The 16780-nt window shown below is 42.1% G+C and overlaps 1 protein-coding gene across 2 annotated transcripts in view; it reads right to left on the bottom strand.

Moving 5' to 3' along the window:
- LOC149271188 (BAR/IMD domain-containing adapter protein 2-like) overlaps positions 1-16780 on the bottom strand; it is a 45301-nt gene that overhangs the window by 10062 nt on the left and 18459 nt on the right. For both annotated transcript variants that reach the window (XM_089507557.1, XM_089507556.1), the window contains exons 3-9: positions 13195-13256; positions 11447-11518; positions 10073-10210; positions 2345-2497; positions 1159-1398; positions 827-1025; positions 487-688 (exon numbers count right to left, since the gene is read on the bottom strand). In XM_089507557.1, the coding sequence (XP_089363683.1) occupies positions 487-688; positions 827-1025; positions 1159-1398; positions 2345-2497; positions 10073-10210; positions 11447-11518; positions 13195-13256 (1066 nt within the window). The remainder of the gene's footprint in view (positions 1-486; positions 689-826; positions 1026-1158; positions 1399-2344; positions 2498-10072; positions 10211-11446; positions 11519-13194; positions 13257-16780) is intronic.

Genomic DNA, 16780 nt, shown 5'->3' with positions numbered 1-16780 from the left:
AAATGTCAAATTAGAAGACGTTCAAACATAATTCCAAAAGACAGCTCTGTCTATCTACGGAAGATCAATTCCTGATGAGGGGGATTAAACGGACATCCATATAAAATCGATTAACACAATGCCATGATGGATCAAGCAACCAGAGAAGAGCCCAAGATACTTCTCGGTAACAGAGAACCCTAACAGACAGGTAAGTAAATAGCTGTAGTAATAATTAACCATTAGATGGCTAAACATAGGGCAATTTCATACATTGTGTTTGTTGGGGTTAAAATACTTAATAGTAGTGATATGAAGAGTAGGTGCAACTTGATTACATCATTGTGGACTATTTTGACTGGAAATATGGTACAAAGACAGCTCAAAACATTTTTAGCAAGTTAGTGATTTTTATATTACGAAATTAACAAAATAATAAATTTTGCGCCCCAAAAAGACGTAGCATCGTGAAATCACACCGACACCTGTGTATCTGGACGTTCTTACATTTTGGTCTTCTCGCTCTCTCCGTAGTGCCAACCGTCTCTGGCTTCTGGGACAAGTAAGGTGATGAAGTCTCCGTCTTTGAAGCTTAACAAGGTGCCGTTGTCTCCTGCGGAGTGTGAGAAGATGGCCTGGACTCGCGTCCTGCTGTTCCTTTCTAGGCCGGCTGCCATGGAGCTGGAGCGAGGCAAGGTCTTGTTCTCTGCTGCCCAAAGGACAAAACCAGAAGGACAAAATGAGATTGACTGCCGCTGTATAAAACCGCACTTAATATCGTTAAAAAAACCCAAAACAAACTACTACCAAACGGATCCACCTTAGTGCAGGGAAGGTGCATGCTTACCAACAGTGTAGCTGTTTTTGGGTGGAACGCTCTTACGGGCTGGGAGTGTATTTGAATAGGAATCACTGATTTGCTTGTGTGGCTGCGAAGGTGAGATCTTGGGTTGAACGGGTTTCATATCTCCCCAGTGCTCGTAGCTGGTGGGTGGTGGCCCAGACACTCCATTCATTATAGGGGTTCCTTCCTGAGCAGACATTCTCTGTGAAGAAGAACACAAAAAAATCACTATTGTCCTAAAAGGTATTAACATAGATGGGCAACTGGTCCATGTCAGGCTGATACTTAAAACCTGTAGCCTGCTGTGGGCTTAAGATAATTCTGTATAAACTCACTCCAACGAACGGCGCAAGCTCTGGAGGCACCGGCAGAGGTTTGGCACCAGGTATGGGGTCAGAAATGGAGAGGCTGGACTTTGATGTGGTCAGAGGTCCAGAAAGCGTTCCAGATAGGATGGTGCCATTGCTGCCGATGGCCATCTGCTGCATCATCTGCAAGGCTCGCTCTGGGATTTTGTTAGGGTCGGCACAGGACTGTTGCCACGAAGGGATCTTCTGAGTGAGTATATCCTTACCCTAAAAAGCGAAAAAGGTCATCGGAAAAGACTTGATACCTAAAGAAATTATTATTTTTGAAGAAAGATCACTTCTATATGTTTGGAACACAAGTGATGTTCTTGGGTCTGGCCATCTATATGCGATGCAACGTCACCTGTCCTTTCTCAAGCCTTTTTACGAAAAGCAGATCTAAAAAACCCCACTAGATGGCAGGAAAGGCTTTGGCGGAGGCATCTTCCCTGGCAGGAGCGAGGGCTTTTCTCTTCCCCTCCCCACCTTCCAGCCAAGTGGCACTGCATCTCGCTGAGTAAGAAGCATGTGGGCAGCACAAAATGTGTGAGTGGGAGTTGGGAACAAGGCTTTCATTTTCAATCGCTCCCCCCCATTCTCACTCCCGCCTCCTCCTTTCCTTGGGAATAGGTGGGTTGCGAATACAGTAAGTCGCTCGCTCAGCACTGAACAAACCGAGCCATCAGATGGAGTCTATATGCACATTTTTAGGTCTTTGCCCTTTCACGGGCCAGAGAATATTCTGCTTTCTATGATACGAGAAAAAAACAAGCTTTGAAATGTTATCCCGAAGCACAGATCAATAAGCAGATTCGCACAAAAAGGATGAGTTTTTATTACTATTTTCTATTATAGCTCCACAGTCCAGCCATATGCCTGGAGAAATCACGCCAAATCAATGTTAACTTTAGAGAAGAAAAAAACACAGAAATAAAGGGAAAAAGTGGTTTTCTTTAAACAGGGCATTGATTTTGTCCCTGCGGCAGACCCTATTGCACTAAGCATAGCAGCACAGACAATGCACTCCTTATGTCTTTATGGCAGGGGTAGCCAACAGGTGGCCCTCAAACTACAAATTTCAAGAAAATGATCATGGGTGGTGTTAAAAAACTGCTAGCAAGCAACTTGTTGGGTGCTCCTTTTTTATGGTATAGTCCATCTGAGTGTTTCGTACCTTGCCATGGTAGGCAATGGAGTTCTTTGCTACCGCACACTGTTTCTCCACCAGGAAGCAGTACCTCCGTCTCTCTTCCGTCAGCGCGGTTTTGTACCCATCCGAGACAAAGCTTTCCAGTTCGCCCTGTTTGCTGCTGATGGCTTCAATGTACTGAGGAAAAAGAAATATATTTGTTACGTACAAAATAGGAACACTGTGTTAAAAAAAAACCAACACGTTGACCTGGGGTATGGAAGACACATCTGCATGGGGTTCCGTCAACCTAAGAACTCTTGTTATATATGGCATTGGTTCCTACAGGCCCAAATGTACTGGACCCTTTTTCTCGGTAGATAAGAAAATAACCCCTTTGCCGTTTCTTCCTTATGTACAACATACACAATGTGTGGGTGGACAGCCAAAGTAATACCAGTGATAAGTGTTAATAATACAAAGGGCAGAAGAGCACATGTGCAATTGAAATATCTTATTCTTCTAAGAATAAAAGAGAAAAGCAGACAATGTGTTAAAGGGAAAGCAATCACAAAAGTATGTACAGTACCATACTTACCTAAAACATATACCATACTTAGTTATATTTTTCCGCCAAATTATGTCTTCTAGATTTTCTGGGCACTTTTTTAAAAACTTGTCAAAGCCATATATTGGTGGCAATAAGGGTAACCTATACATCCCCTTTTAAAAAAGCGACTTTATGGGGTTTATTAAAAACAAACAAAAAAAAGTTTGTGGGTCAGCTGAAAAACTTCAATTTCATATACATGATGAACTGCTGACCCTGAACTCATGCTTTTGCTAATAAACCCTTTATTTTAACCCCCGTCTGTGATGAAGGACGTAGCACTAAGTCCCAGAATTCTGGCAACTGACTCCAGCGGACGTGGAACTATGTCCTTTCGCTGTAATTGATTTGAGCGACTGAATGCGACAGCGCTCAAAGTGAGCACTTTTACAGTCCGCTGATTAAAATGCCTGAACGTCTGTTCGGGCATTACCTTTCTAGTAGCATCATCGCTAATCATATAGCTACATATGAGTCTCAAATAAATGTTTGCATAACAACAAGGTAAAGAGCATATTTGTGTATTTTGTGTATGTCTCTGGTCATAATCTAGAACATTCTTCTTTATGTGACTTCCCTGTTAATCCACGCAGATAGAGATGGTGAGCAATTCCACTTTGTAGCTAACTTTTGATACTTTAACATAATTACATTGCCTGTGAGTACGCGATTCTATCGCAGGATCTTCGATTTGAGTTAGAAAGTGTGACCGTGCCAGCCTACATTTAAGTTCATTAAACATCAGAAAATTAGTACAGAGATTTCTCCTTTCCCTTCCCTGGGGCGATTGGAAGAAAATGATCTTGAGAACAAAGAGAAGAAAAATTAATTAGATAACTCTGCATTCTCCACACATGGCCTCTGGAACCCAAGATCTAATAAATATAAATATCTATACGAGCCTCGGTTATTAAAACTATCCCAACTTCAACCAAAAGAAGGGGGGATTTTTAGAACTAGAGGTCATAATCTAAAACTAGAGGTAGAGACGAGACCAACGACAGAGGTTTGAGTCTTTAGAGCAGGGAAAATGGGCAGACTAGACGGGCTGAATTGGGTCGGACCCATTTATTCATAAAGCAAACCTCTCATTTGATGGTCGGCTTTATTTCGGTACTGGTCAAATGTGGACCTCAGACTTTTGGATTCTACTCGCAACTGTTTTCACGCCCAGCCAGAGATTGATAAAACAGCTGGAGAGCAACACAGCCTCCTGGTGACCAGAAAGAAGTTGGACTTAAGATGACATCTGTCATATCATCGGGCGACTCCGCGTCTCTGACAGACGCATTTCGCGAGCACTCATGGGGGGGGGGTAGTTGCAGTCTCACGTGACAGCCGCAGGAATAATCACACTGAAACGGAGAAGGCTTCACTATCGCATTTCCAATGTGACAGGAATAAGGAGAATCCCACTCGTTGTGTGACTTGAGTAAATCTGCTGTCTCTTATTAACAATTCTGTTGCCATAGGAGCTGCTAATTTATTCAAGTGAAAGCAAGAGTTAACCCTAAGCAAGCTGTAGTGTAGGCTCTAGGTGATTGGTCGGATTTAGGCAATGCCTAGGGCAATTAAAAGAAACGGGACATGCCACTTTAACATACCTCCCAAGTATCCCTGCCTAAGAGGACCTGTCCAAATCCTTGTTCCTTTTTCCTCCCCTGATGCCCCTCTTTTCTGGGAGCCCGGAATGTTTGCTGGGTATGAGTGTATCTTCTATGTGCTTTACTTAGTAAACATGCCACAAAGTCATAAAAGCTCTTGGCAAAAGCCCACCCCAGCCAAGTCCCTCAACACTCAAACCCTGCACAGAATTGCACTGGTATTGAAATAAACTTCCCATGCAGTCAAACCGTGAACTCATGGAGTCCCTGTGCCAAGAGCAGGATTAAATCTGTAGCCAGGGTGGGATTAGTCTCCCCGCCGTGTCCCGCAGAGTGGGTTTTGTTTCATGCTTCCACTTTAAAGTTCCCAGATCGGATACATTCACTGCGACTGGGAATAGCCGTGTCAGCAGTCTACAACCACAGAACAAACAAAATGCCGACGTCCACTCTGAACACAAAGAAATTTGCCAGTAAAAGTCCACGATTTTTATTAAATTAAACTGTGGCGCTGTGGCGTTCCAGGGAGGCCATTTTTTCTCTGGGTAACGAAGCATTAGTTAGCTCCACCCACTTGCTGGCAGGTTGTGCCAGTATCCCCCTCGCAGCTCCTATTTGGACAGTGGTGGGGACCCCTGGGCCAGCATACCTAGGAACGTTCCTTGTATGAGCGGCTTTATCCCGTATGGAATATATATATATGCTACACTATATATTACGCATTTGGTAGATTTAAATAAACTTTGATATGATAAAGTAACAAGTGGCGAGGCCAGGGATCCATACACATGTATCAATTCAAATGACACTTCGCGCGGGGTATGATTCTACCCCTTCATCTCTTGTGAAATCAGACGCCGATATGATGATCAAAGTGCCATCCCTCATTAGTCCTCTCTGATTTGCTGGAGAAGTACCGTTCTAGTGCTTCTTACAGCACCTTCTACAAGATTAATCATTTTAACAAATCTAAGGGAGAGAAGGCGAAAAAAAATCTAATGCTCATATATATATTTTTTATATACATAATATAAAAATATATAACATAAAACATATATAGTAATATATATCTATATAATATATATAGAAAGGGGAAGACCTACAGACATATTAAACAATTGCGAAGTTTGTAACACCGCTACTTCTAAAACAGGGACAAATAATGAGGCTTTTTCCTTAGTGGGTGTGGTTAAAAGTTGGGGGTGGGGCTTTGCTGAAACTTTTTACGCAAGGCTAAGGAGATTAGAAGTGGTATTTAAGTAGACAATTTACCGTAATTCATAAACCCATCTCCTTATGTTTATAAACACATTATTGTTACGTTTAAGGCTGTGGAGCCCTGTGATACCCTCATATCCATACTTCAAAGGATCCAGTCAAGTCTAAAATGGTAACAACTGTTTTACAAAAGGAATAAATATGATTATTAATATTATTTATTTTATAGGTTACCTGCAAGGTCAAAGTACAGCAGCTGTTCCAATGAGTTAATGGAAAACAAATTAATCATTAAAAAAAGATTCAATGAAAAGAACTCTTGTTTCCCCAACAATCACTCAGCAGAGAGCGAGAACGTTCCGAAAGCAGCAAAGAATGCTTCTGTCACCTGTATATGCTATATGAACACATAGCTGCCAACAGTCCTGGCAACCATCATTTTTTTGATGGCTACCAACTGTCCTGATTGCACACACAAAGCCCACTTTCGACACCGTACAACCGGATCTTGTGATGTCATCTCATTGTGAGTAAAGCCAGGCATGACATCACTTGCTGTTGGGGGTCTGTTGTAGGCAGCTTCGACAACACACAGAGGGCAACATGGTATTAGTAATTTTTATTTGTAATATTTTTAAAACTCATGTATTTCTATTTTATTTTACAAAACGGAATATTTATGAGAGAAGAGATTACCCACGAGCAGGCAGGTTCATTACGAGTGTATATTGGAGATCACTAGCATGATGGAACATATTAAACATATCAAAACCCTGCAGATCTCCATCCAGGTCCTCCTACTGCCCACCCCAGCTTCAGACTGTGGGAAGAGACGCAATGAATTATGCCACACAATGCCACATACATCATAACACAAGCGCAGGCTGACAGCAGAAGTGTTGTGACTGCTCTAAGGCAGAGTACCCACAGTCATACTTCATTAGGTTCAGCTGAAAGAGGATTATGTGATCTGTCTAAAGAGATTTTCGTCCGCGGGTTGACTGTGAGAAGTCTCTGCTCTCTGTCTTTGGGCTTTACAGAGCAGACACCAGTCAACGGACATACGGCCAGAGGTCACCCAACTGGGCAGCGGGGAACCGGAAAGACCACTCCATGGTTGGGTTGTGATGTCTGCTGAGTCTGAGGCAGACCTGAAGGTCATCGCAGTTCTCTTTCTTTTTGCTTCCCAAAGAAAAAGTAAAAAGTTACAACAAATTAAACTTATGAATCTTATTAAGGGCTTTTAAATCTACATATTAAAACCTATTCTTAGAATAATTAACTTCATTAATTGAAAGCTACAAAGGTTCTTCAAGTCATTTGCTTGTAGATAATTACTTGTGAGGTGTGGGAGCGCGGGGAAGGTATTCCTAGGACCTCTTAAAGAGGGCACCCCTCCCCCGATTACTTACTAAACCCTACATATCATAGGGGTGAGCCAAGATTTGCATCCCAAAAGCTGAGTTGCTGTCACAGATTTCCCATCGTGGGACTCTATAGAAGTCTTTTACAGACCAGCAAATCCAAAACCCGCTTACCATGGAGTACACGCAAAAAGGAGCAGACACAAACTACGCAAAGATATGATGTAAGTAATTTTTGCTTTACTGAAAGGGTGGTCGGTAAGTGGAACAGTCTCACGGTAGAAGTGGTAATACAACAGGGAATTTAAACATGCATGGGATGGGTATAAAAGATTGAATGAATCTAAGATAAGACCAAGAACCGTTTAAGGTTTGAGTCTTTACAGCAGGAAAATGGTTCTTATCTGCCGTTAGATTATGTTATGATATCCAAAACACCAATTGCTTGCTTGTAAAACTACTGTCCAAATCACAAATGCAGAAAGAGCAGCCTTTAAAACGGAAAAGACAAATCTGGGATCTGCTTGGCTTAGAAACAATAAAAAAAATATATATCTCTTTGCCAACCCCCAGAACGCTTCATTAAATGAACGAGAGGCAAATTCTCCAGGGGAATTACACCGTGCAGCTGCTTTCACCATCTTTAGAGCAGCGACGGCTGCAAAGCGGCCTTTGGGGGGGGGGGGGCTGTGGCCCTACATGGTGCAGAATCCGACACAAAGGTGAGGATTTCGATAAACACAATGTATAGGATCTTAGAATATATATAACGAGAGTGATAACGAGGCTGGAAAACCATTGTTCTCCGAGTCACTAAGAACTCATGGGCTTCCAAGGGACACTCCAACCATCTAACGCACTATGATCACTGAGAGGTCCCCTTAAATATCCATGGTGTCCCCCTTACAAATGCATGGGGGGATTCTTCAGACCCCCCGTACGCATTTGCCCTTTTCTTTACTACCCAGCTAGTTGCCATGAAGGATATGTGTTCAGCCACCTGTGGTGGCATGTGATATAGTTACCACCAGTCAGCTCCAGTGATGGCTAGGCAAACAATTTGGGGAGAGGGGTGGGCGTCTAATGAGAAACTGGTTTCAGTGGGAGCACATTCATGCCACTGATTGGCTGCTTTAAGCAACCAATCAGTGGAGTGAAACAATGGAGCCCTGGAGCTGCATCTTCTTTTTAAGGAAAGTAATTTTTCCTCTTTTTTATGGGTTCAATGAATGCATATGAAAATATTTACAAAGTAATATAAATATAATATATTTATAATATATAAAATAAATATAATATAAAGAGAAGAAACATGGCAATTAATTATAATGACAATGCGATCGATGCCCTCTTTTACATACTGCAGGGCAGCACTTTTCATAGGCTGGCGAGTCACGTGTGAAATTTATATGTGCCCCCACCGGAAAAATCGTCACCCTAGGCTGGAGATTAAAAAACAGCAAAATAAACAATCTATAGTTAAAGTCTCCTTAGTATTAAGACTCTTCTGATAATTGAGGTACCGGTAAGGTGTCGCGCCCTTTAAATATGTATGATCTCCCTAGCATAATCCAGGCTGGGTAATCACCTTATTATCCGGCACCTGCTGCCACCAACATACCGAGCGCTGACACAAATCTGCCGAACGTGAATGTCGTAAATTATTGCAAACAGCGAGGGAGGATTGGGGGGGGGGGGGGGGGCTTTGGGTTCAAATACATATAATGTAAGGAGCAGCTGCGTTTTTTCCCCCAATTTAGAAGAGAAGAGGACATGGCACCAGGCGGAGAGAGAGGGCACGCAAGGCTAACAAAACCATAAGCCGTTTCATTGTGTCTGCTGGTAAGAAGCTTTAGAAAGGAGGGATAGTGACCTGGCGGTAATTGCAAACTATTGTAACTTTAAAAAGAAATAAAAGCGAGATCAATTAATATGATTTCTGCAGAAAGAGTGTTTTTTCTTCTATTTTGGACTCCTCTAAACCCTTAGAAATACAAACAGCCGTCTATATGATTGACTAAAGATTATGTGAAGATCTTTGCCAGATCTAGGAGATTATACTCTGCAGACGTGTTTATGAGCCTGTATCCAACTATTTTTGACTACTGGTGAACTACAACTCCCATCACTCCGATGACCAAGCCCATCATGCACACTTTGGAAAATCTACAAGTCATTTCTCCCATGCGTTGCCTACAACCTGAATATGCTGCGTCTTAACCGTCATTTATTTAGTGAACCAGTTTGTGCCGAGTGGGGATTAAGACGTAAATTCAGAGCAGACTATGCCATAAAGCCCAGAGATTCGTATAACTTTCGGCAACCTACCGGATTTGGTAGAGGAGCAGGTGGAAAAAACGTAAAACTTGGATCAACGTGGAGTTCAATAAACGTACCTGGGAAGTCTCGGGGTTTCCCGGTGCGATAACCTGCCGCTCACAAAAACATCCGCAGCTGAACAATCCTTGGCGTGTGAAGTTACAGATAACACGGTGCATTCCTACAACCAAATTTTCTAAACTATCTCCCTGCTTCCAGATTTTTTTTATACAACTCTATTCAAAAGGCAGCTATATTAGATGAGTCAAATGGAAAAACATATAAAACAAACAAACAAAGAACATACGGGAAGCAGTAACATAGATACAAAGTTTAGGGAAATCAAGTTTCCCAAGGGATGCTGTTTTTATGGGAGGTTTTATTTAATGAAATATTAACGCCCAGCTTTCCCAATGCATAGAGTTTCTTTCTGACCCAAACCAGGCAGCTTGCCTAGTAGGGGTTCTGGACCAAAGATCCCGGAGGCAAGGGAAGAAAGGACTTGGAAGTGCGAGTACGGGATTCTTGGAAGATCCTGTCCCTTTAAATGCAATCACTCTCCTCTGTACCTTGTTGTCTTAACACAACATTGGGGGTTCTAGATGTGGAGACTGATTTCCTCTCTGTGAAGAGGGGGTTCTAGATAGGGGAAGCTTACCTGCATTTCCTTGTCTGAATACTTCTGGGGATTCTTGCTTCCTTGGCTCTTTTTCCTCAATTTCTTCAGTTCTCCTTGGCACTTTTCCAAGGCGTCCCCTTTGTTCTTCTGTTCCACCTGATATTTCTTCAGAGCAGCCTGCGTTGAAGCAACGGGTTGTGTTAAACATTGCGGCGCGTATCGGAAGCGAGTTATTAGACGGCTAACGTTTCTCTCCATGCCGTCTGTCATATAAAAGATGCGGACTCAGGATATCTGTTTCCCAAGCAAACAAATTATGGCAGTTAAAGCGATCCGATAACCTAACCTGAGCTATTAACGGAGCTATTTTGGCTTAGTGACACGAGTTGACTGCAGCAACTCATTGACCGAATTTCCTCTCCTGATGTCCTCTCTCTTCTTCTCACCTGCCCTTAACAAATCAACATCCTAACAGGACGGTAACAAGGTAACGAACGTAGTAATTAATTTGGTTCTGGTTCTGGAGGAAGAAAGTGAGGATTTCAGAACCAGAAACTACTGAATATGCCAGTATTGGAACCCTTTTGGTTCTCCGAGGTCCAAATGTTTGTTAATCAAATACAGGTTAGATTAAGTCCAACAAAGCACATGTAGATTAGTGGGTGACAAGTCCTCTTTTAATGAGCGAGACTGCATCTTCCATCCCAAGAAACGTGTTTGACATGCAGAGACAAATAGATAAGGGCTGAATTATAATAAATAATAACCGGGTGGAAGAAACATGCAGTTGGCCCCGTTTGGTTTAATAAATCTCCCATGAGGCTCAAAACAGGTTGGACCGGGTTTAAATGACAAAAAAGACTCTATAAACAATGTGAGCTAATGGACTCGCTTCATGAGGATTATATAAGAGTCCCACTAAGAAACAGGGAGGGTGGCCAGACCCTAACATCGGTGTCACCTGTAAAAACGCATCATGCCATTCGACGATCATTTATCTGCCGCAATGGTTAATGGGAAAATCTGGTCCTTTTCTTTAAAGTGGGATCCCAATGCTGATTAGACCATTCCATTGGTTGCTATGGCGATGAGACCACTTTTCCAACTTGGGCAATAATCACTTATTACATATAAACCTCATACCGCTATAATGTTGTTTAATTAATTAGGGGGAACCCTGACATTTTAGCAGGATTAGCCTAATCAAAGATTGAAATAAGGAATTTATGCGCGTGTCGTTGGACCAGCTCTACGTTTCCAAGAGTCTCGGAATAACCCGAAAGCTCCCACTTCTCTCTGTCTGCTTTCATTTACTTTGAAGAGGAAGATTTTTAGGGATAGCAGACGGGCACTGTTGGATATTTTGATTAAGTGAGAAAAAAAATAAATAAAAAAAAAATCACAAATACTTACACTAAGATACCTGGCATCCAGTTCCACCTTCTGTTCCAGTTGGGTAAGCAATTCATTGTGAAAAGATTTCAGCTGGAAACAAATAACGACAGGTCAATCTTTCAGCTGCCCTTAATAATCACATTCTGATAATAGAATTCTGAATATGATACGTTTAGTAACAATTAAGGATCTTTTGAGGGGGTCTTGCCTAAAAAAATTATTTCATTGTTTCAAGACATCACCAAAGACCAGGTAAGGTTTGGCATCTTACAGTAGGTATATAAAATGGCCAAATTAAATGGACCAGATGGCTTTTCATGCTGTCCAAATGGCTAGAACAGTTGAAAGCATTATAGAGTTGAAAGGTCTTCAGCGTCCGACAAATAAAAAAAACTAAAGAAAAAGTAACATTGCATAAGCTTTCAGGGCCTCAGAGGGCCCTCTTCAGATGGAGTCTTTGGTAGAAGCTGATACCTTTTAGTGGACCAACACTGAAAAAGACGTGAAGGTACATAAGCGGCCCCAGATCTTTTTTGGTATGGACGCTGAGGCTTGCCGTAACACTGCACCGAATAGGATAATGATATCGTTTCGTTACTCTAGGTCTTTATGATTCAGAATAGCCTTTTTTTGCCGAGGGCAGACAGAAGATACAAAAAACATTCTGCCAAGATCACGGTCTGTATGTCTACATGGCCTTTAACCTTTCAAGACTGTAAACCATAATGGGGTTAATCCGTTTGTTGTTCAAGAAAGCCCGCGATGTACGGTTCCCCACAGCAGGAACTCCTGGCAGCCGGGCAAGAACAGGAATGAGATGCAGCGACGGGTCTGCCCGGAAGGATGAAGCAGGAACCTGACTGATGGATGTGAATAACAGATGGACTTGCATATGGATGTGACCAGACAGAAAGACAGGCAGGTGGAAAACGAGGGAGAGCAGGCATCGGAGAACGAGCACAGAACTGACAAGACTAATTGGGGAGGCATGAAAACAGTGGAAATGCGGCATTCGCTTGGTGTTAGCAGCCCTGGGCAAGTTAAGCCTGCTGTATGAGAAGCAGAGAAGCCATTAGTGGGATTGTTCCTTAATGACCATGCAGAGATATGCCGGCAATGGCTAAAGGGCTTATATCCGACGAGAGGAACTCTCTCTTCAACAAAGAGTCTCTGGTTGTGTCCACACCAAGTGGCTATCAGTTATAAGCTAGGGCAATTAGGGGACGAGGGAATAGGTTCCAAAATTAAGAAGGGTTTGGGAATGAATGATTTAAGGGACTGTCTAATATACAACATATACAGCGAGTATAAAGCCTACAAGGTGATCCATACATGATGCTAATGGACTTCCAAATGTATAGATCAAGAGAAAATGGGTTTTTAATTTGTCTGCGCGGTTACTTTTCAATGACATCGCCACGGGGCATCAACACTCTACACTCACTATGTAAACTTATATTAGATGACAAGGAGTAGCCAGGCCAATGCTCTCAATGCAAATTAAGCGCACTTTTTTTTTGGGGGGGGGTCCCACTCGCTCAAAATGATATTAAACCCATCCTTTATGTTCAACTTCAAGTTGGCTTAGCCAGGCTGATGGCGTCCAGCGTGGTGGTAGGGTCCAAACATACGTTTCCTTTATAGATGCTAGATTACGATGTGTCTGCCTTAATAACACCATCTCGCTGTTATAAACGGGGGGGGGGGCTTTACCACCCATTTAACACTTTCATTACCATATCTTATGTAATAACCTGGTTACTCACCATGTCCTCTAACTGGTTCTGGATCTGCCGATGAACTTCAGCCATCTGGAAGAGAACGTCCCCTGATTCCAGAGGTGGTCAGACGAAGACATCAAATGCATAAAGAGACAAGACAAAGAACATCCAATTAGAGGGCAGCTATGGTCAGTTTGCAGTCTTCATGCAGCAAAAAGGAATGAATAATCTAATATAATAAATAAAAAAAGAATCTTAATAAAAAACCAAAAGGGAATGGCAGTGATGAGAGGTCAGGCCTGGTAAACTCTGGGCTCAAGGAGGATTTTTTTTTTTCTGATGCGGTATTCAGGTAGAATGGATATTTCTAAGCAAGATGCTACATTTTAAAGCATGCAGATGAGGAGCAGGGAGCTTCAGATACCTACATGCTGCCTCTTCTGAACAGGTAATGCGATAAAAAGGGAACAAAAGAGCCAGGTGAGCTTCAGACACGTAAACCCCCCATCCTCTGTTACTCTGTATGGAGCAAGGCATGAGCCTCAATCATGGTTGAGAATCCCGTCGGCGCAGGTATGGACTGGATCGATCACTCTATGTCTACTCAAGTCAACAATATCTCAGCACAGTTGCATCCGGTGGCTAAGTCATGTCGCCCCCCCCCCAATTATAGACTATAGGCAGAGGAAAGGTCAACCCATAAGCTTCCGAATTACAAAACCCCATACTACATTTAACTGTGGATCCATAACTAATCACCACTATCACAATCCAACAAACCGATGTAGCCATACCGGTCCAAGAGAATATGAAGCCATTACTTCAACTAGATACCATTTATCGGGCTAACGTTGATAAAGTCACACCAGCTTTCCAGACCTCAGAGGTCTCTTTAAATTCAATCTAAAGCAGAGACCTCTGGGATCCTGAAACGTTAACCAATGTAAAATATTTTTCTATGTTAATCTCGTAAAATGCATTGTCTCCGACTAAGTACGATAAAGAGGGATAGCTTGATGGGCTTTCATCCCATTGCTTACTAACAAAATATAAGAAATTGTTACAACGTCTTGGGGGGGAAAAAAAAAAAAAAGAAAAACCGACCTTAAAGAAATGTGTAAGTTTTGGAATGTTAAAAATTGTTTTAAAACATATTAGTTTTTTTTTACCAATACATTATGCTAGAAAACTCAACAGCGCATGTATAGGTAGAAAGCTATATTCATCCCGTTTATTTGCCCCCCACGCGATCTGCGATGTGTTCTGACTCGTAATGCAGCGCATGCCCGGAACCGTGTACATATTGTATTGTGGATAGAAAGGTTGAGCGGCGTCACTGCATGTACCAGTTCTCTAGAAACCTGTGTGGTTTCCATGGTAACCCGCACCCGTGTTGTACTTGCCATGATTAGGCTTGAAAACATATGTGACTTTCGTACTAGAAGAATATGTTTATTTACTAGGTATTAACTGCCTATTGTTTCACTTTGGAATAAATTATCTTACTCTTGTGCCCCTCCCTTTTTACATTATGACATCATCAGACATCCTATGACATGAGCAGGTGGGTTTTCTTTCTCCATTTGTTATACTGTTCTCCAAAAGGTATTTAAAAGGTGTTTGCATTACTTATTTAATTGGCTATTATCTTTGGCCCTGATGAAGGCCATACCTGGCCAAATCGTTGGCACAATAGAATTATATTACTTTTTTTTTTAAAGACAAGCCCTGGATAATAAGAGGAAGGGCTGCATGACTGGGCCTATATTTAACTAGAAGCGTGCTGGCCAGGTTTTTAAGGGTCATGTAAGGGACATCCTATGGGGTCCCATATCCTCTTAGGGGTGGGGTTTTTTGGTGGCTATTTAGGGGACCCTTTTTCCCGCCACTGATCAGAAATTCTGTTAATCAGAGTGACAAACCAAAGTATTTCCCGCCCTCCCTCCCCAATTTTTTCTGTTCTACCTGTATGTGGTGTACGGCAGTATTTTGAGATAGGTATGCTGAATTTACGATTGGTTGTTATGCCAACATTCATGTTTAACTGGTTTTCTCCACGGGTTCAGTCCCTGGGGGAACTTTCGAAGGGTAGGGTGTTCCGACCCAACGGTCTCCGTTTGGAATTTGGCGGGATATCCCTACAAGATGTTGTTTGGTTATGGTTTTTACATGTTATTAATGCATAACCTATCTCTTGTTTTATTAATATTTAATATATTTTCTTGAACTTGTCACAGTTAATAAAGCACTGTGGCCTTACACTTTTTCCAACGACCTCATGTCTCTTGTGTTTTTATTTCATGTCGTTTTCGCTGTATGTTAACATATATAGTGCCCGAGTCATGATTTATTATTTGAGTATCCGTATTGCTTGGCAGCCATATTTGCATTCTTTATTTCCATATATGGATGATTCCGGATAAGATTTTTCTAGAACTTTTCTTTCTGCGCCGCAGATATTATTAATATGTTTTTTTTGGAGTGGAAACAATAACAATCGGATTAATTAAAGATGTTCTAAGGACCCAAGGCACCTGAGCTTCATTGTTATGGAGGAAAACCCGCACCGATCCTGCAGCCCAGCATGTTGCAAGCAGAAGCGATCTATTACCGGGCGTCCCCGGGGATGAGCTGCGGATCACCCAAGTGGCAGAGCAGGATTTTTTTTTGTCTAATGCGGAAAGTCTGCTGGGACTCGAGTTATTTAGATTATTATATGAAGCAGACCTTGACAGGGGACCGTGCTTTAAATTAAATACGCAAAGGTTTTTGCTTAAATCCTCTGCTGACGAACGCGCTTAATCTCTCTTGCAAGGCATGGAGCTTAATAAAGGGGCCGGAGTTTTGCTAATTTGGTCCTGGGGCACCTGTAAGATGACAAAGTATTACTCCCTGATAAAAACAAATATATAAAAACAAAAAAAACAAAACAAAAAAACCCAACAGCATTCCGTATAGAATAACACTGGAGGTGACAGCAATTTTTCTGGTTTTCTGGAGGGTGGGAGTATTTTACTGTATGAAGGAGTACAGAAAAGATCCAGAAAGGGGCTACTGTGGTTGATTATTGCTTGGAATTCATCACTTTTTTAAGAACATTAAAATATTTTATTGTTGTTGTTTTATTCAGAAGACAGTATTGTCAACCATTAGGTAGAAAAGGAGGTTGTAAGTCGTTTGTTGTAAATTAAAAAACCTATTTTACCGTGAAAAATGTTTCATTCAGTATAATTTTTTTCGATGCATGCAACAAATCCAGTTGTCAAACTACACACTGTCCGGTCTTCTTTGGGTAGCAAGAAGGTGGTTTGCTAGGTGCTATGCCTTGTGAGAAACCTCTTTACCTGCCAGAGCCGGGGGACGAGCTTGGAGCAGGCAGACCATGGAGATATTTAGGACCATGAGATACCCCCAGCCTCTACCCACATCCCACAAGGTAACGGCTCAGCAGAAACTCAAAATGCATGCACAGCATCACTGCTCCGGCTAGCTTCAACAGAGCGCTGGGGTTAAACACAATGGTTTTATGCAATTTGCTGATCTCGACAGAACGGACCGGGCCGTACCGATTAACCAGCACAACGTCAGTGAAATTTGGGGAGGAGGCTGGATTTGATTCTGTGAAACGTCT

Source organism: Sceloporus occidentalis, unplaced genomic scaffold (genome assembly GCF_023333645.1).
Source record: "Sceloporus occidentalis isolate IW3139 unplaced genomic scaffold, rSceOcc1.0.p SCAF_538, whole genome shotgun sequence".
In the NCBI taxonomy this organism is placed as follows: domain Eukaryota; kingdom Metazoa; phylum Chordata; class Lepidosauria; order Squamata; family Phrynosomatidae; genus Sceloporus; species Sceloporus occidentalis.
Note: the sequence above shows the minus strand (reverse complement) of the source record. Positions and strands in the feature narration are given on the sequence as shown.